The 20,117-nt window shown below is 41.4% G+C and overlaps 2 protein-coding genes across 2 annotated transcripts in view; one reads left to right on the plus strand and one right to left on the minus strand.

Moving 5' to 3' along the window:
- sh2d3cb (SH2 domain containing 3Cb) overlaps nucleotides 1–20,117 on the plus strand; it is a 106,475-nt gene that overhangs the window by 50,112 nt on the left and 36,246 nt on the right. The window contains exons 6-7 of the mRNA XM_034171127.1: nucleotides 1,955–2,049; nucleotides 11,322–11,327. Coding sequence (XP_034027018.1) covers nucleotides 1,955–2,049; nucleotides 11,322–11,327 — 101 coding nt within the window. The remainder of the gene's footprint in view (nucleotides 1–1,954; nucleotides 2,050–11,321; nucleotides 11,328–20,117) is intronic.
- LOC117511150 (UDP-glucuronosyltransferase 2A2-like) lies at nucleotides 6,972–8,552 on the minus strand. The gene has a single exon (XM_034171128.1). It carries the CDS (start codon nucleotides 8,550–8,552, stop codon nucleotides 6,972–6,974), a length of 1,581 nt encoding a protein of 526 aa, XP_034027019.1.

The raw sequence follows: 20,117 nt of genomic DNA on the forward strand, positions 1-20,117 counted from the left end.
TTTCAGGGGCGGTCCCTGTGGTGGAGACACAGTGTCGGCCCCAACCTGAGGTGGAAACGGGCCAGTAGACTCTCATCCACTCATGTGCTAGCCTATACAGAACTTAATTGTGTCAAAAAGTATGTCAATGGCTTCTTTTATAGAGTAATATCTCATTGGGGTGTGACTGATGGAGAGGAGGCAGGGACAACAAATCTCGCCCAAACAGGCGACAACTTTTTCCATGTGGAATCTCACTGAATTGGTTCTCCCGACATGATCGCACATGACAGCCGACTGTCGGCTGAATGCCATCCAAAGTGGTGGCAAATATACAGCTGCAAATCTCAAGCAGTCCACACAATGCACAAGAGCTGCTAGCATGCCGCACAGCACACACGCAGAGGTCAAGTAGCACTGGCACAGCCTTTGCAGGTTCAAGGATTTTCCATGTGGCACTCTCACGGATGTTGAGCACCAGTGGTGTGGCTGACATGATGATACGTTTGTGCACACAGTGCTCAGGATGGCTGTGGTCTATTTTATTGTTATTATGTGAAAGAGGCTGTGAAAATTCCCCAACTTTAGGCAGAAAAAGCATTATAAATTATTAAGAATAATTAAGAATTAAGTAGCATGTTGCCCATGGGGATCCACGGGCTCTAGATTGGGTAGGTGTTTATAAAATAGGTAGCTGACATTTTTCAAGTGGTAATAAATTATGCAGTTTGTATAATGAGTTGGAATGGCGTGTGAGTCCAGAATGTTTTTCGAACCTTAGACCAACAATTTTTAGAAGAAGAACTCAACCCTTTGAATTCCTGTTAATTATGACGGTAATTAATGTTAATTAACTGTCTTAATGTATTAATACATTGTTTAGGTTTTTGTTATCCTATACACACTATTATTATTATCATCATTATTATTATTATTTTATTTTATGGTGGCCAAGTGGTTAATGCGCTTGGTTTCAGTTCGGAAGGTTCTGGGTTCAAATCCCACCCCTGCCACATTTCTCCATGTAATGTGGAGTTGCGTCAGGAAGGGCATCCGGCGTAAAACCTGTGCCAAATCAACATGCAGATCCACCTTGGATTTGCTGTGGCGACCCCGAGTGCAAACAAGGGAGCAGCCGAAGGGACTTACTATTACTTCTATTTTTTATTTTTTTTTTATTTTTAAATGGACCACATGTATTTTTAACATATTTACAATTATATTATGTACCTACATTGAACTTACTAAATAAAATCATGCACGCACTCACACTTTTAATATAAAAATAATTTACCGCCCCCTGCTGGACTGGCATGTGAGTCTAGAATGTCATTATCAATGTCCATTGTTCAGTGTTGTTAGCTAATAGCTGTAGTTTTTCTAAAAATATTAGTCCTATCAATGCTCCAGGTGGCTGGAGGCTGATGGACACATGCTACCGCTTCCTGAAACACTGTTCCTGTCCAATCTTAGAAAAGAAAAGGTGTGTGTGTGTGTGTGTGTGTGTGTGTGTGTGTGTGTGTGTGTGTGTGTGTGTGTGTGTGTGTGTGTGTGTGTGTGTGTGTGTGTGTGTGTGTGTGTGTCAGCCCGTGAGAGGTTGTCTCCTGTTACACATGTTCTGAGTCGCGGAGACTACGTGGAGAGGGGTACAATCCGTTCGTCTATCTGGTGAGGAAGTTTGTCATGCACATTTTGTGGACGGTTCAAAAACCAAGCGACACACTGGCGCTGCCCCACGACTCTGCCGACCAACGTCTGTACATTGCTTTGTTAATTTTTAAAATATGAATGGAAAGTGGTGTTGTATAAATAAAATAGTACTTTGTAGAACGTTTTGGAAATGTGTAGACATAATGTGGCTTCCTGTTTCTATGTGGAATGAGAGATTAAGCACAGAATATAAAGATGCACAATGTCTCATAATAATCTATTACAATCTGTCTGTCCTTCTCTCTGTTTCTCTCTATTCATACAGTCCTTCTTCTCGCCACCACAAGGAGGCAGTCAATCACACTATTTTCCACCAGCCTGTGCTGACTGCAGAGGGTTCCTCTTTATCTACTCCAAACAGTGAGTTTAATATCATAAATCCTCTCAATTCACAGTGTTGCCAAAGATCATTGATGATAAGGGCTTTGTAACTGAATATTGGGGTGAGGCACTCTACATAAATTTCCAACTTATAAAATATGAAGTGGTAAAGTCATATTGTTACCAGTCAGGCCTGTGAGTGCTGTGCTCAGCTGTCCCGATTGCTTTGTTTGCTGGAGATCCTTTTTTGAAAAATTAGTTTAGCAAGGAATCCACGAGTAACAATGGGGCATGGGGGCAATGCTAAAGAAGGCACGTGCATATGCCCTACATATGGGTAGGGAGGTGTGTTATTTCAAAAAATGTGGAAATCTATAAATGTTTGCACGGAATATGGAAATATACACGGAATAAACCATAGCAGGATAAATTTTGGGTCATTTGGTTCCAAAAACCCATATGGACGGAGCGTTTGAAAATTTCAAGTAACGCGTGTGTGAGTTCATCCCCTTCAGTTTGTTAACATGTTAACTCAATAACAATAAATGTGATCATGTTGCAACTCACCAAATTAAAATGACATATAATGAGGACAAACTCTTTCACATGTGGTGAACTTTGATGCTCCAGATCACTAAAAAAAAAAGAAAAAGAAAAGTAACTTTGTTTTGTCCGTGTAAAGTCCTAAGGATGTGTCTGCCACTTGCTGGACAGGTTGGCGGATGCTGATGGATTTTAAATCATTAGGAACCAGTGTAGCTGTATTTTCGTGTAGCTTTGTGTGCCACCTGCTGAATTCCGGCCTCATGTGCTCATTAGTGCACCCCGCCCCCGGCGCCTCCCTGCACGTGAACGTCTTGGAACTGCAGGGAGAAACATGACGCCTGGTGAGTGGGCAAAAGTTGGACAAAAGAATTGGAAGGTAAAATTGTGCTTAAAGAGTAGATAGAACATGTGGCTACAGATGATACCAACACATTTTTTAGGAACTGGAACATTTTTAAAACCATTGCAATGTCTGTGTTTCAAACATTGACCCCATGCACACCTGGCACTAAAATGCATCGTTGGTTGTTGGGGTGCAACCTGATGATTCTTGACCTCATGAACTAACAGGTGCAAATGCAGCCAAAACACACTGAGGACAGCTTGAAATCCAAACCTCCTCCCAGAGGTGGTCAGCAGTGCATTGAGACCACATTGAAGAGCAGTGTACATGGAAGAACACTTTAAATCCACATGTAACAATGTAGACCTCATCAAATGGTCAGGTTTTTTAATAAATAAATAAGATTTGACTGCACATGCGTGGGTTTTTGAAGGTCCCCGTCCTCTCCATGCAGTCTTGCATTCTCTTATCCAGATCGTCGTCGTGACCACAGCTGTGCAACTCGGCATTCACCTCTACATTTGTCATTGTCAAACAAAAAGAAACACAAACACAACAGCACACCTGCCAGCTTGACCTTAGCTCTTAACCGGACTTTACTGTGAACACTGAAGACACATATTAATGTCGGGTGTAAGTAGGTCTAGTATCAAAATGTTCAGTTTGCTCCCTCTAGTGTTGAAACATTATAAAGGACAAGTGAAAAACTGAGCAGACTGTTGTGAATCATAAGCGATACTTAAATAATTAAAACATTAAGTACCGGTATGCACTATTTATGGCTTTGCTGGTTCCCGTTTCTACCACTCCATTACTTACTGACTTTGATTTGGCTGTTTTGGACATAATTTATTGATTAAACAGGATGAATGATGGAAGGAGGAAATATTTTGTGAAAGAATATTCTTCAAATCAGGAGAGAGTTTGTGTAAGAGGACAGCCTTTCTCAGTCAGATTTATTTTCTTTACAGCAATATGTAATACAAGTTACTGGGAAAGTACACAAGTCATAATAAATAGGCCAATACAACCTATTAGTATTATTCTGTAATATGATTTGTGCTGTAGTTGTTTAATTTACTTGTCTCAAGACTAGCTCAAAAGCTTACATATCCTGACAGAATTTATTGTTTTTTAGGCCATTTTTCAGAGAATATGAATGATACCACAAAAAACTTCACCCCGGTCAGAGTGCACTGGAGCAGGTTTTCATCCAGGATGTCTCTGTACATTGCTGCATTCATCTTTCCCTCAATCGTGATTAGTCTCCCAGTTCCTGCTGCTGAAAAACATCCCCACAGCATGATGCTGTCACCACCATGCTTCACTGTAGATGGTGCCTGGTTTCCTCCAAACATCACGCCTGGCATTCACACCAAAGAGTTCAGTCTTTGTCTCATCAATCAATCAATCAATTTTATTTATATAGCGCCAAATCACAACAAACAGTTGCCCCAAGGCGCTTTATATTGTAAGGCAAGGCCATACAATAATTACGTAAAAACCCCAACGGTCAAAACGACCCCCTGTGAGCAAGCACTTGGCGACAGTGGGAAGGGAAAAACTCCCTTTTAACAGGAAGAAACCTCCAGCAGAACCAGGCTCAGGGAGGGGCAGTCTTCTGCTGGGACTGGTTGGGGCTGAGGGAGAGAACCAGGAAAAAGACATGCATCAGACCAGAGAGGAGTGGCTTCTGTCTGGCTACTCTACCATACAGGCCTGATTGGTGGATTGCTGCAGAGATGGTTGTCCTTCTGGAAGGTTCTCCTTTCTCCACAGAGAAATGCTGGAGCTCTGACAGAGTGATCATCTGGACCTTAGTCACCTCTCTGACTAAGTCTCTTCTCCCCCGATCACTCAGTTTAGACGGGCAGCCAGCTCTAGGAAGAGTCCTGGTGGATCCAAACTTCTTCCATTTACGGATGATGGAGGTCACTGTGCTCATTGGGACCTTCTAAGCAGCAGAAATGTTTCTGTACTCTTCCCCAGATTTGTGCCTTGACACAATCCTGTCTCGGAGGTCAACAGACAATTCCTTTGACCTCATGCTTGGTTTGAGCTCTGACATTCACTATCAACTGTGGGACCTCATATGTAGACAGGTGTGTGTCTTTACAAATCATATCCAGTCAACAGAATTTACCCCAGGTGGACCCCAATTGAGCTGTAGAAACATCTCAAGGATGGTCAGTGGAAACAGGATGCATCTGAGCTCAATTTTGAACTTCATGGCAGACGTTGTGAATACCATGGAGGCCCACTTCAAAACAACAACCAAAAAAAACTTTGCTCTCATTGTCATTATGGGATATTGTGTGGAGACTTTTGAGGGGGAAAAAGATTTTCATCCATTTTGGAATAAGGCTGAAACATTACAAAATGTGGAAAGAGCAAATTGCTGTGATTACTTTCTGGATGCATTGTTCAAAGTTGATACAATATTACACACCACCACATCCAAGAACCAAAAGAGTTCTGAACTTCACATCACTTTTTATTGATTATGTTTGCAAATGAAACTGGCATTTAGCCATGAAATGTCGCTGACGTGAGATATTCCAAATGTTCCACAAGATTTAATCTTTGATTTGCATCCACAACAAACATGAGTCTCAATAAATAACTCCGTAAATTTAGAATTTGCTAAAAGGTTGTAATGTCTAGCAAACTAGCTCAAAACTCCTGAAATCAGATTAAATATAACCTGTTTTAAAGAAGTAATTGTATAATATAGAATATATGGATGTTATCATTTCACCACTAGCAATACAATCTCAATATTTTCCTTGATTCTGAATATCAAAAAGAAAAAAATACGGTAGTGTTCAGAATAATAGTACTGCTATGTGACTAAAAAGATTAATCCAGGTTTTGAGTATATTCTTATTGTTACATGGGAAACAAGGTACCAGTAGATTCAGTAGATTCTCACAAATCCAACAAGACCAAGCATTCATGATATGCACACTCTTAAGGCTATGAAATTGGGCTATTAGTAAAAAAAAAGTAGAAAAGGGGGTGACATGACCTCTTCAAGTATTTTGACATATCCAAACTGATCCATGATACCTGGTATGTGATATATAGGCCCAACACCATAGTAGGAGAAACATGCCCATATCATGATGCTTGCACCACCATGCTTCACTGTCTTCACTGTGAACTGTGGCTTGAATTCAGAGTTTGGGGGTCGTCTCACAAACTGTCTGCGGCCCTTGGACCCAAAAAGAACAGTTTTACTCTCATCAGTCCACAAAAATATTCCTCCATTTCTCTTTAGGCCAGTTGATGTGTTCTTTGGCAAATTGTAACCTCTTCTGCACATGTCTTTTATTTAACAGAGGGACTTTGCGGGGGATTCTTGCAAATAAATTAGCTTCACACAGGCATCTTCTAACTGTCACAGCACTTACAGGTAACTCCAGACTGTCTTTGATCATCCTGGAGCTGATCAATGGGTGAGCCTTTGCCATTCTGGTTATTCTTCTATCCATTTTGATGGTTGTTTTCCATTTTCTTCCACGCATCTCTGGTTTTTTTGTTCATTGTATAGCATTGGAGATCATTGTAGATGAACAGTCTATAATTTGTTGCACCTGCGTATATGTTTTCCCCTCTCCAATCAACTTTTTAATCAAACTACGCTGTTCTTCTGAACAATGTCTTGAACGGGCCCATTTCCTCAGGCTTTCAAAGAGAAAAAGCATGTTCAACAGGTGCTGGCTTCATCCTTAAATAGCGGACACCTGATTCACACCTGTTTGTTCCACAAAATTGATGAACTCACTGACTGAATGCCACACTACTATTATTGTGAACACCCCCTTTTCTACTTTTTTTTTTTTACTAATAGCCCAATTTCATAGCCTTAAGAGTGTGCATATCATGAATGCTGGGTCTTGTTGGATTTGTGAGAATCTACTGAATCTACTGGTACCTTGTTTCCCATGTAACAGTAAGAAATATACTCAAAACCTGGATTAATCTTTTTAGTCACATAGCACTACTATTATTCTGAACACTACTGTATATGTCATTTTATTCAAATGACTTAGAATGTACAAAACATTTGTCATTCCTTTTTGGCTTTGCCTTTTGGAAACACGTTTCTCCACAAAAACCTCAAAACCAAAGTGACAACAATCACAACAAGCAAAACAACTGCAAGTAAAAATGCCATCACGTCAACTGAGTGGTACTGGATCTTGGACATCTTGTAAGACTCCGTTCTTAGGTGTGATGCGCCTTTGTGCCTCATGACAAACTCAATCCAGAACATAGCACGGTCAAGTGGTTTCATGGGCTGGTCTCTGTGCAGGTTAGAGAGAGTCTTCATTTTCTCTCTGTAGGACGGATCATAAAGGACCTCCTTTAATGCCTCCAGGAAGTTGTCTTTGTTCAAGGTTGAAAGGTCCAGCACCTTAGCCACAGCTTTTACTTTCATCCTGGACAAGTTGTCCTTCTGGTCAAACAGGAGGGGCAGACCGACGAGGGGAACACCATGGTAGATGGCCTCCTGGATTCCATTGGTGCCTCCATGGGCCACAAACAGCCTGGTCTTGGGGTGACCCAGAAGGTTGTTTTGAGGCAGCCAGTCCAAAAGTAATGTGTTGTTGCCCAGGGTGGATGGTGTCTTCCCTTTGTGCCTCCAGATCACCTTCTGAGGCAGCTGGGCAAAAGCAGCAGCAATGTCCTCAGTTACGTCTTCAGGAAGTTGTCCAATCAAGGTACCCAAAGTCATAATGATAACTCCATGTTCACCTGAACTCTGGACAAAGTCTTCCAGTTGTTGAGACAGGGGCTTGGAGGGTTTGCACTGAAATCCTGCCATGTAAATGATATTAGGCATTGTGGGACGGGGAAACTGCAAGATAAAATCATTCCTCATCAGCCAGATGTCTGCTGCTTGGAATAACTCCATGTAATGTATATCAGGGCCAAAGTACTGGTGGACAAATGGCTTGTAACTTCGGTCTGTGATGTACCAAATTTGAAAACATGTTAAAATGTAGTGACAAAAGTTCTTAAGCCGCTCAGTGAATGTCATCTTGTCAGTCAAGCCTGTCCATGGGATTGGGACATAAGACAATGGTGAAGGAGCAACGGCACTGTGTCCATCTCCCTGGACAGTCCACCTGACATTGAAGACAAGAGGAAGCTGCAGACGATGAGCAAGAAACACACCTGTACCTAATGCAGGGTCCGTCAGAACCACATCGTATTTGGCATCATGGAAGCTCTGCATCACTGTGATGTTCTCAAAAATCGCTCCCATCATCTCAACTACATGTTTATTCATCTGATACAAGTGTCCCATCATTTCATATTGAAGGGTTACACGAGCCCATAATGAAGCATGTTTCCGCTTCTGTATCAGCATTCGTACGACAAACGAACTAAAACTTTCTTCATCAAATCCACCAAAGGAATTTATAGTGACTGTTTTAAAGTAAGGGGACTCTGCCTTGATATACCAGCTGTCAAATGAACGCATCACTGTGATTTCGTGGCCTCGTGTGTGAAGCTCCTCGATCAGGGCTTTCATGTTGATCCAGTGGCTTCCATCCACAGGGACCACCAATACTTTCCCTCCATTAACCCAGGATGAAGAGCAGAGCACCAGCGCAAGTGCAAGAAAGGGCAGATGGTCCATGTCTGAAAAAGATTTTTCCAGAATATGTAAGGAAGTTAGAGGTCTGTCCTCAACAAGACTTCCATTTATTTTTTATCATTATTTTTGAGTAGCCATAACAGTCAAACATAGACAGTGTTAGATTTACATTAACAGTGTTAAAGTAAATGCTAGAAAAGTGACTGTGTTCAGTCTTTGCACTTTGTTAAATTAACACTTTTTAAATCAATTCTTTAAGACTCACCTGAAGTTATGTCAGCAAGTAGTGTTAATAATAGTCTACAGTTGTGTTAGAAAATCAACAGCAGCATATGACATTTAACTCTTATAAAGTAACCCCAAACAGGTGTACTGTAGTCTTGTGTCCAAAGACACGGAACAGGTAGCAAGAGTAGGATTCAAACACAGGTCTACATATCAGCAGACCAGCTCCTTTAATGCTGAAATACCCAGTGGTGGGCACAGTTCTGCTAATCTGCTAACTGTAAATTAGCAAAGCTAACTTCTTTGTTAGCAGATTAGCTTTTCAGCTAACTTTGAAACCTATCAGCGGACCAATTAGCTTCAGCTAAATTTAGTTCCGCTAACTTTCAGTCTACTAGTGAGTAAAGCTTCATGGTTAAAAACATTCGGAAACCCTAAAATCATACATGTTAGTTCCTGTCTGTTGTGTGTTTTGCAACAGCCAGACCGCAGAGCTCAGTCCTCCCCCAGCAGAAGGGGGCAGGCAGACTGCTGGCTCCACATGCAATAACAGAGACGTGTGGCAGCGACATGAAAAGCAAGGTACTTTTAACTCATGGTTTCATTTATAAACAAAGCATTTTGGACAGTTTATCAACATTAATGGCAACTCTGTCATTTTTACAAAGTGAAAATATTGCACATATCTTTTAAAGTAATGCGCTAATTCTAAAAGTTTGGCTGTTAACCGACACACGCGCCAAAAGGCATTATGCGAAATTTGTCTCCTCGCAATCACTCCCCCCCCCCCCCCCCCCCCCCCCATCAAAATGCATACAACACTGTTATCTACTGGATGGGAGTGTGAATAGTGGCCAACGTGTGATCGTTTCATTTGTTGCTATTCGCTGCGCTGAATCACACTTCACAAACAGAATTTTCAGTTTTGTAAATGCCTTTTTTATTAAAAATGACATGTTACAATACACATTTATTTATAAAAACCAAGACACGTTACATTAACTTGTGTTTTACAAATAAATAAACCAACCAACCAGTGATTGAGAGGAGAACCTAATTTCCATCATGGCCTTTTGGTGCATGTGTTGGTTAACTTCAGGTCCTTCAGAAATTAGCACATTACTTTAAAAGATATGTGCATGTAAAAATGACAGCGTTGCTGTTAATGTCAACAAACTGTCCGGAATTAGTTTTGTGTATAAATGAAATCATGAGTGAAAAGTCCCTTGCTTTTCATGTCTCCTGCCACACGTCTGTTATTGTATGTGGAAAGTAACATTTCCTTACAGCAGCAGACAGGGTGCATAAAGCTCTGGCTTGTTTGTTTTGGGTTTGTGATCGCCTTTGATTTTACTCAGAAGCCTCGGCGGTGCTACTCAAACTGGCTTATCAGTAGCTGACAGTGTTCCGCGTCAATACTAAAAGTTAGTAAAAAAGTTAGTTAATTCCGCTAATTTTTTTGCAGTTTAGCATTATAAATGTTAACTTTTCAGTTAGTGGATTAACGGTTATCGAAGCTAACTTTTTGGTTAGCTGTGCCCACCACTGGAGATACCTAATAGCCAGGCACGTGCACAGATAGACCCCTAGTAGTGCTCAACCACGTGCCCTTTTGCCCTGAATGAGAAAAGTGCGGTTTCTGCTGGAGCCCCCTTTTTTTTCCCTTCATGAAATTAAAGATTACCCTCTCTGTCATCAACCTCCCCACCCCCCCCACCCCAAAGTGTTCTGCTATTATTTGAGTTCTTGTGAGAATTCTGCCCCGATCTGTTCTGTGGCACGCACAAGCTCCCTCCTTGCCCCTCCCTCCTCCTCCACTCATGAACGCCAGAGACCAAACTGCTGCTGTGCACTTCTCCGACCTGTAGCATCAGACAGACAGGTGTTTGTGCAATCTCTGACGTTGTTTGGTGCAAAATTAACCACAACACTTAACATTATAGCGCCCCTGAAAACATTACGTGGCTACTGGCACGGCATTTCATTTAAAAAAAAAAGTGGCATGGGAGTGCATTTAGGCATTATACCAAAAAACGCTTGCTTTTTCATACATGAGCATCCATGCATCACGCATAGTCTACACATTTTGTACTCATGAGCCATGAAATATGTGATTTCAAAGCCTTGTCCAGCTGCTTACTGACATTTGTCATGTTTAATTGTGGGGGGGTAAAGTTTGCCACTGTCTAACTGTGGGTCTATGCTCATGAAGTAAATGCACAGTGCACCTACATTGAAATATTGAAATTCTACATTGAAATAGTTCCTCTTTTTCCTCATTTCCCACTCACTCATGGATTGAGTTTAACACCTATAGAGTGGTGAGTTGATGAAGTCACCATTTTTTGCTGTTTTATTTATTTATTTATTTTATTTAACCAGGTTAGTCCCATTGAGATCGAGATCTCTTTTACAAGGGAGACCTGGACAGTTATAAAGTTTCCAATCCACCTAACCTGCATGTCTTTAAATGTGGGAGGAAACCGGAGCACCCGGAGAAAACCCAGGCAGACACGGGGAGAACATGCAAACTCCACACAGAAAGGCCACAGGTGGGAATCAAACCCATGGCCTTCTTGCTGTAAGGCAACAGTGCTAACCACGAAGCCACTGTGCTGCCAGTAATTTAAGTGAAGTGATTTAAAACTGCAGTGTGGTGTAAATTTGTTTGAAATTAACACCAGAATCTTGAATACTTTCCAGTGAAAGGCTGTAACACTAATAAATGTGCTGTGTAGGTGAACAAAGAGTAACTGAGCATTATGGAGAAACACAGTTTATATTTTCAGTCTACACACTATTTCTGTGAATGCTCTTATTGAGTAAAGCTGATGTAAATGATCACAGCACAACAAATTTAGCACGTCTCCTCCACCATTGTGTATGTGTTGCATTGCAGCAGTCATACAAGGAGATGCACAGACACATACTCAAGCCAAAGTTCAAAGTTTGTTGACCTTTGACCATGCAAACAGCCAGGCTGAACACAACTTTTTTGTAATGTGTTACAGGCATTAATTTCAAAATGAGCAAATATTTGCACAAAACAATAAAGTTTATCAGTTTGAACATTAAATATCTTGTCTTTGTGGTGTATTCAATTGAATATAGGTTGAAGATGATTTGCAAATCGCATTCTGTTTTTATTTACATTTCACACAACGTCCCAACTTCATTGGAATTGGGGTTGTAGATCCCACTGGCTTAGGCACCTTTGTTGGCGAGAAAAGGTTTACTTTACTGACTGCACGGATAATGCTGTAATATTTGCAGTGAATACTCTGATCACAGCATTTGAGAAGCTGGTTGTAGAATCGTGTGTCTGGGTTTTTAAATTGCCTTGGATGAAAACCACTGATGTTCTTCCTCAAAACTTGCCCAACTGCATCTTTCCATTATCTCTGTTGCCTATGTGCTTGCTCAGGGGGGTTGGTTAGGTTGGACTTTACCCTTGTGAGCAGCTTGTGTTGTTATGTGGTGCTACAGTAGTGTTCAGAATAATAGTAGTGCTATGTGACTAAAAAGATTAATCCAGGTTTTGAGCATATTTCTTATTGAGACACGCTGTCAGCATCACTTGAGGGGAGGTGATCAACTTTGGAGGGCTCTCTGTTGGGACTGTTTACACAGAGAATGCTACCTGCTGCTTTGGACTTGAACTAACAGTCTTTTTCAAGACTTTTTTACTTTTTTTTACTTTTTAATTTTTTTTAACTTTTTACTGTGCTCCAACGCCTAAGGAAGACCTCTAACGGTCGAAACATCGCGACGGAGCACTTTTATCAGCTAAACTTTCATTAGCGTTGGCAGGCTAACTAGCTTGCTAACGCTTTCGTTTTTTTTTGTTTTTTTTTGTATTTATGCACCGTTGTCGTGCGTTGCCTGTGCTGCTTCATGGCCTGTTTGGTTGCCTTGATTGGGGCACTCCTTCTGCTGAATCACCTCTGGATTATTTGCACATTATTCACTTTGTGTGTTTTTGGGAATCCCTAGCTTAGCGTAGCTACTAGCTCTTAGCCGATTTAGCATGGCGGCTTCTCCTGTCTCTCCCGCACTTTTCTGCTCTGGGTGTGAAATGTTTAGTTATTCCTCGGCCTCCTTTAGCAGTAACGGTACTTGGAATAAGGGCAGCTTATTCGTAGCTTTGGAGGCCAGGCTGGGCGAAGTGGAGACTCGGCTCCGCACCGTGGAAAATTCTACAGCTAGCCAGGCCCCTGTAGTCGTGTGCGGACCAAGGTAGCGTAGCCGCCGTTAGTTCCCCTGGCAGATCCCGTGGCAGTCGGGGAAAGCAGGCTGACTGGGGTGACTGTGAGGAGGAAGCGTAGCCCTAAACAGAAGCCCCGTGTACACCGTCAACCCGTTCGACATCTCTAACCGTTTTTTCCCCACTCGACGACACACCCGCCGAGGAATCAAACTCTGGTTATTGGCGACTCTGTTTTGAGAAATGTGAAGTTAGCAACACCAGAACCATTGTCAATTGTCTTCCGGGGGCCAGAGCAGGCGACATCGAAGGACATTTGAAATTGCTGGCTAAGGCTAAGCGTAAATTTGGTAAGATTGTAATTCACGTCGGCAGTAATGACACCTCGGTTACGCCAATCGGAGGTCACTAAAATTAACATTAAATCGGTGTGTAACTTTGCAAAAACAATGTCGGACTCTGTTGTTTTCTCTGGTGCCCCTCCCCAATCAGACCGGGAGTGACATGTTTAGCCGCATGTTCTCCTTGAATTGCTGGCTGTCTGAGTGGTGTCCAAAAAATGAGGTGGGGCTTCATTGATAATTGGCAAAGCTTCTGGGGAAAACCTGGTCTTGTTAGGAAGAGACGGCATCCATCCCACTTTAGAGGGAGCAGCTCTCATTTCTAGAAATCTGCCAATTTTTTTGGATCCTCCAAACTGTGACTGTCTAGCGTTGGGACCAGGAGCAGAGCTGTGGTCTTATACACCTCTCTGCAGCTTCTCTCCCCCTGCCATCCCCTCATTACCCCCATTCCCCGTAGAGACGGTGCCTGCTCCCAGACCACCAATAACTAGCAAAAATCTATTTAAGCATAAAATTCAAAAAGAAAAAATAATATAGCACCTTCAATTGCACCACAGACTAAAACAAGTTAATGTGGTTCTGTTAAACATTAGGTCTCTTTCTTCTAAGTCCCTGTTGGTAAATGATATAATAATTGATCAACGTATTGATTTATTCTGCCTACAGAAACTGGTTACAGCAGGATGAATATGTTAGTTTAAATGAGTCAACACCCCCGAGTCACACTAACTGTCAGAATGCTCGTAGTACGGGCCGGGGCGGAGGATTAGCAGCAATCTTCTATTCCAGCTTATTAATTAATCAAAAACCTAGACAGAGCTTTAATTCATTTGAAAGCTTGTCTCTTAGTCTTGTCCATCCAAATTGGAAGTCCCAAAACCAGTTTTATTGTTATTAATCTAGCGTCCACCTGGTCGTTACTGTGAGTTTCTCTGTGAATTTTCAGACCTTTTGTCTGACTTAGTGCTTAGCTCAGATAAGATAATTGTAGTGGGCGATTTTAACATCCACACAGATGCTGAGAATGACAACACTGCATTTAATCTATTATTAGACTCTATTGGCTTTGCTCAAAAGTAAATGAGTCCACCCCACCACTTTAATCATATTTTGGATCTTGTTCTGACTTATGGTATGGAAATAGAGGACTTAACAGTATGCCCTGAAAACTCCTTCTGTCTGATCATTTTTAATAACATTACATTTACCCTGATGGACTACCCTGCAGTGGGGAATAAGTTTCATTACACTAGAAGTCTTTCAGAAAGCGCTGTAACTAGGTTTAAGGATATGATTCCTTCTTTATGTTCTCTAATGTCATATACCAACACAGAGCAGAGTAGCTACCTAAACTCTGTAAGGGAGCTAGAGTATCTCGTCAATAGTTTTACATCCTCATTGAAGACAACTTGGATGCTGTAGCTCCTCTGAAAAAGAGAGCTTTAAATCAGAAGTGTCTGACTTCCGTGGTATAACTCACAAACTCGTAGCTTAAAGCAGATAACCCGTAAGTTGGAGAGGAAATGGCGTCTCACTAATTTAGAAGATCTCACTTAGCCTGGAAAAAGAGTTTGTTGCTCTATAAGAAAGCCCTCCGTGAAGCTAGGACATCTTTCTACTCATCACTAATTGAAGAAAATAAGAACAACCCTAGGTTTCTTTTCAGCACTGTAGCCAGGCTGACAAAGAGTCAGAGCTCTATTGAGCTGAGTATTCCATTAACTTTAACTAGTGATGACTTCATGACTTTCTTTGCTAACAAAATTTTGACTATTAGAGAAAAAATTACTCATAACCATCCCAAAGATGTATCGTTATCTTTGGCTGCTTTCAGTGATGCCGGTAATTTGGTTAGACTCTTTCTCTCCGATTGTTCTGTCTGAGTTATTTTCATTAGTTACTTCATCCAAACCATCAACATGCTTATTAGACCCCATTCCTGCCAGGCTGCTCAAGGAAGTCCTACCATTATTTAATGCTTCAATCTTAAATATGATCAATCTATCTTTGTTAGTTGGTTATGTACCACAGGCCTTTAAGGTGGCAGTAATTAAACCATTACTTAAAAAGCCATCACTTGACCCAGCTATCTTAGCTAATTATAGGCCAATCTCCAACCTTCCTTTTCTCTCAAAGATTCTTGAGAGGGTAGTTGTAAAACAGCTAACTGATCACCTGCAGAGGAATGGTCTATTGGAAGAGTTTCAGTCAGGTTTTAGAATTCATCATAGTACAGAAACAGCATTAGTGAAGGTTACAAATGATCTTCTTATGGCTTCGGACAGTGGACTTATCTCTGTGCTTGTTCTGTTGGACCTCAGTGCTGCTTTTGATACTGGTTGACCATAAATTTTATTACAGAGATTAGAGCATGTCATAGGTATTAAAGGCACTGCGCTGCGGTGGTTTGAATCACTATTTGTCTAATAGATTACAGTTTGTTCATGTAAATGGGGAATCTTCTTCACAGACTAAAGTTAATTATGGAGTTCCACAAGGTTCTGTGCTAGGACCAATTTTATTCACTTTATACATGCTTCCCTTGGGCAGTATTATTAGACGGTATTGCTTAAATTTTCATTGTTACGCAGATGATACCCAGCTTTATCTATCCATGAAGCCAGAGGATACACACCAATTAGCTAAACTGCAGGATTGTCTTACAGACATAAGACATGGATGACCTCTAATTTCCTGCTTTTAAACTCAGATAAAACTGAAGCTATTGTACTTGGCCCCACAAATCTTAGAAGCATGGTGTCTAACCAGATCGTTACTCTGGATGGCATTTCCCTGATCTCTAGTAATACTGTGAGAAATCTTGGAGTTATTTTTGATCAGATATGTCAGTTCAAAGCGCATATTAAACAATATGTAGGACTGGCCTTTTTGCATTTACGCAATATCTCTAAAATCAGAAAGGGTCTTGTCTCAGAGTGATGCTGAAAAACTAATTCATGCATTTATTTCCTCTAGGCTGGACTATTGTAATTCATTATTATCAGGTTGTCCTAAAAGTTCCCTAAAAAGCCTTCAGTTGGTTCAGAATGCTGCAGCTAGAGTACTGACGGGGACTAGCAGGAGAGAGCATATCTCACCCGTGTTGGCCTCTCTTCATTGGCTTCCTGTTAATTCTAGAATAGAATTTAAAATTCTTCTTCTTACTTATAAGGTTTTGAATAATCAGGTCCCATCCTATCTTAGGGACCTCGTAGTACCATATTACCCCATTAGAGCGCTTCGCTCTCAGACTGCGGGCTTACTTGTAGTTCCTAGGGTTTGTAAGAGTAGAATGGGAGGCAGAGCCTTTAGCTTTCAGGCTCCTCTCCTGTGGAACCAGCTCCCAATTCAGATCAGGGAGACAGATACCCTCTCTACTTTTAAGATTAGGCTTAAAACTTTCCTTTTCGCTAAGGCTTATAGTTAGGGCTGGATCGGGTGACCCTGGACCATCCCTTGGTTATGTTGCTTTAGACGTAGACTGTGGGGGGGTTCCCATGATGCACTGTTTCTTTCTTTTTTTTGCTCCGTATGCATCACTCTGCATTTAATCATTAGTGATCGATCTCTGCCCCCCTTCTCGGCATGTCTTTTTCCTGGTTCTTTCCCTCAGCCCCAACCAGTCTCAGCAGAAGACTGCCCCTCCCTGAGCCTGGTTCTGCTGGAGGTTTCTTCCTGTTAAAAGGGAGTTTTTCCTTCCCACTGTAGCCAAGTGCTTGCTCATAGGGGGTCGTTTTGACCGTTGGGGTTTTTCATGGTTATTGTATGGCCTTGCCTTGCAATATGGAGCGCCTTGGGGCAACTGTTTGTTGTGATCTGGCGCTATATAAGAAAAAAGTTGATTGATTGAAGTTGATTGTTACATGGGAAACAAGGTACCAGTAGATTCAGTAGATTCTCACAAATCCAACAAGACCAAGCATTCATGATATGCACACTCTTAAGGCTATGAAATTGGGCTATTAGTAAAAAAAAAAATGTAGAAAAGGGGGTGTTCACAATAACAGTAGTGTCCCCATTCGGTCAGTGAGTTTGTCAGTTTTGTGGAACAAGCAGGTGCGAATCAGGTGTCCCCTATTTAAGGATGAAGCCAGCACCTGTTGAACATGTTTTTCCTCTTTGAAAGCCTGAGGTAAATGGGACGTTCAAGACATTGTTCAGAAGAACAGCGTAGTTTGATTAAAAAGTTGATTGGAGAGGGAAAACTTACACGCAGGTGCAAAAAAATTATAGGCTGTTCATCTACAATGATCTCCAATGCTTTACAATGGACAAAAAAAAACAGAAACGCTTGAAAGAAAACAGAAAACAACCATCAAAATGGATAGAAGAATAACCAGAATGGCAAAGGCTCACCCATTGATCAGCTCCAGGATGATCAAAGACAGTCTGGAGTTACCTGTAAGTGCTGTGACAGTTAGAAGACGCTGTGTGAAGCTAATTTATTGCAAGAATCCCCCGCAAAGTCCCTCTGTTAAATAAAAGACGTGCAGAAGAGGTTACAGTTTGCCAAAGAACACATCAACTGGCCTAAAGAGAAATGGAGGAATATTTTGTGGACTGATGAGAAGTAAAATTGTTCTTTTTGGGTCCAAGGGCCGCAAACAGTTTGTGAGACGACCCCCAAAGTCTGAATTCAAGCCACAGTTCACAGTGAAGACAGTGAAGCATGGTGGTGCAAGCATCATGATATGGGCATGTTTCTCCTACTATGGTGTTGGGCCTATATATCAGGTATAATGGGTATCATGGATCAGTTTGAATATGTCAGAATACTTGAAGAGGTCATGTTGCCTTATGCTGAAGAGGACATGCTCTTGAAATGGGTGTTTCAACAAGACAATGACCCCAAGCACACTAGTAAACCAGCAAAATCTTGGTTCCAAACCAATAAAATTAATGCCTTGCAGATGTGAAGAAATCATGAAAAACTGTGGTTATACAACTAAATACTAGTTTAGTGATTCACAGGATTGCTAAAAAAGCAGTTTGAACATAATAGTTTTGAGTTTGTAGCATCAACAGCAGATGCTACTGTTATTGTGAACACCCCCTTTTCTACTTTTTTTTTTACTAATAGCCCAATTTCATAGCCTTAAGAGTGTGCATATCATGAATGCTTGGTCTTGTTGGATTTGTGAGAATCTACTGAATCTACTGGTACCTTGTTTCCCATGTAACAATAAGAAATATACTCAAAACCTGGATTAATCTTTTTAGTCACATAGCACTACTATTATTCTGAACACTACTGTACTTATTGAGTGACTTTTGCCAGGAATACCTGAAATTTGAAAAAGGGTTTTATTGGTATGCACTTGCATTGTATTTGTGTGTAATGGTCTTTTATTACACTCAACATGTCAACTGTTAACTCCCATGTGAATTCAAATAAAAAGATTAGGGAACAATGCCCTCTGGGCCTCAGCAGCCACATGTGTGAGGATGAACTACAATTCATTTTGTAGCACCAGTACACACTGTTGTTGAATATTTCTACCTATAAAAGCAAAATATTTATAACTAAAAACCTCCTTGTCCCTCAGGCCATCAGACTGTACACCTCCTCACTCAGGGGGAGGAGGAGTAACAGGAAGACAGAGGACAGACGGGAAGGAGAGGAACAGTAGTAGCCAATAAGCCGGTATCGTAGATTTCCGTCAGCGCTATCTGGCTATACCCGCCCGCTGTGTGTAAACAAATGACATCATAGCGCGCGCAGCCCAAAACTGTCCGCAGAGGGGGAAAAAAAAACTGTCCGCAGAGGAAAAGATGAAAAGGCGAGAAGTGTGTGTTGGTCCCAATATGGATATTCTGGATGATTTTCTCATGGATAGTACGACAATGAACAGCAGCTAAAGCAGCCAGCTTGATGAGGACGCACTGTCGAATTTGGAGAGCAGCGCGCGCCAACTGACACGACAAAAGTTAAATGAGCCAACTTTTTATGTACGCATTACGTGTTGTGTATCTCAGTAAAAAGTGATAATAATGCAAATAACATGCTGTTGTCGTGCGGTATGCATTTTCGGTCGTCTAACTCGGGCGAATATGTGTCATTTTGTGCGACTGGGCATGAACGGAGGGACTCAGAAAATGCATACCGCACGACAACAGCATGTTATTGTATTAGTATGTCTGATATTTATATTTGTGCATTCATATTTATATTTGCAAAAAGTGCTTTGAGTGTCTGATGCAGATGGAAAAGCGCTATATAAATGTAGTCCAAACTTTACTTTCACTTATGATACTCTGTGTGCTTCTTACCCTGTGTGCTGCTATTCAGTGCTGCTGGAGCCTCAGTTTCCCTGGGGGAGTCTTCCCAAGGGATCAGTAAAGTTATATCTAATCTAATCTCTAATATCAGAATCACAATATTTAATTCTTTGCCATTACTCCATAGATTAATAGAGTAAGTAAAAAATAATCACATCTAAATAACACCAATCACATCTTCTTCTTTGTCTTTCGGCTGTTCCCGTTAGGGGTCGCCACAGCAGATCGATCATGTCCATCTCACCCTGTCCTCTGTATCTTCCTCTGTCACACCAACCACCTGCATGTCCTCCCTCAGCACATCCATAAACCTCCTCTTTGGCCTCCCTCTTCTCCTCCTGCCTGGTAGCTCCATCCTCAGGATCCTTCTCCCTATATACCCTGGGTCCCTCTTCTGCACATGTCCAGACCATCTTAATCTTGCCTCTCTGACTTTGTCTCCAAACCGTCCCACCTGAGCTGTCCCTCTGATATGTTCATTCCTAATCTTGTCCATTCTTGTCACTCCCAAAGAGAATCTCAACATCTTCAGCTCTGCCTCCTGTCTTTTTGTTA

This window comes from Thalassophryne amazonica, chromosome 5, assembly GCF_902500255.1.
Source record: "Thalassophryne amazonica chromosome 5, fThaAma1.1, whole genome shotgun sequence".
Taxonomy (NCBI): Eukaryota; Metazoa; Chordata; class Actinopteri; order Batrachoidiformes; family Batrachoididae; genus Thalassophryne; species Thalassophryne amazonica.

Bases quoted from the DNA above. Each gene is read 5' to 3' on its own strand.
- LOC117511150 (XM_034171128.1), bottom strand. From the start codon at position 8,552: ATGGACCATCTGCCCTTTCTTGCACTTGCGCTGGTGCTCTGCTCTTCA.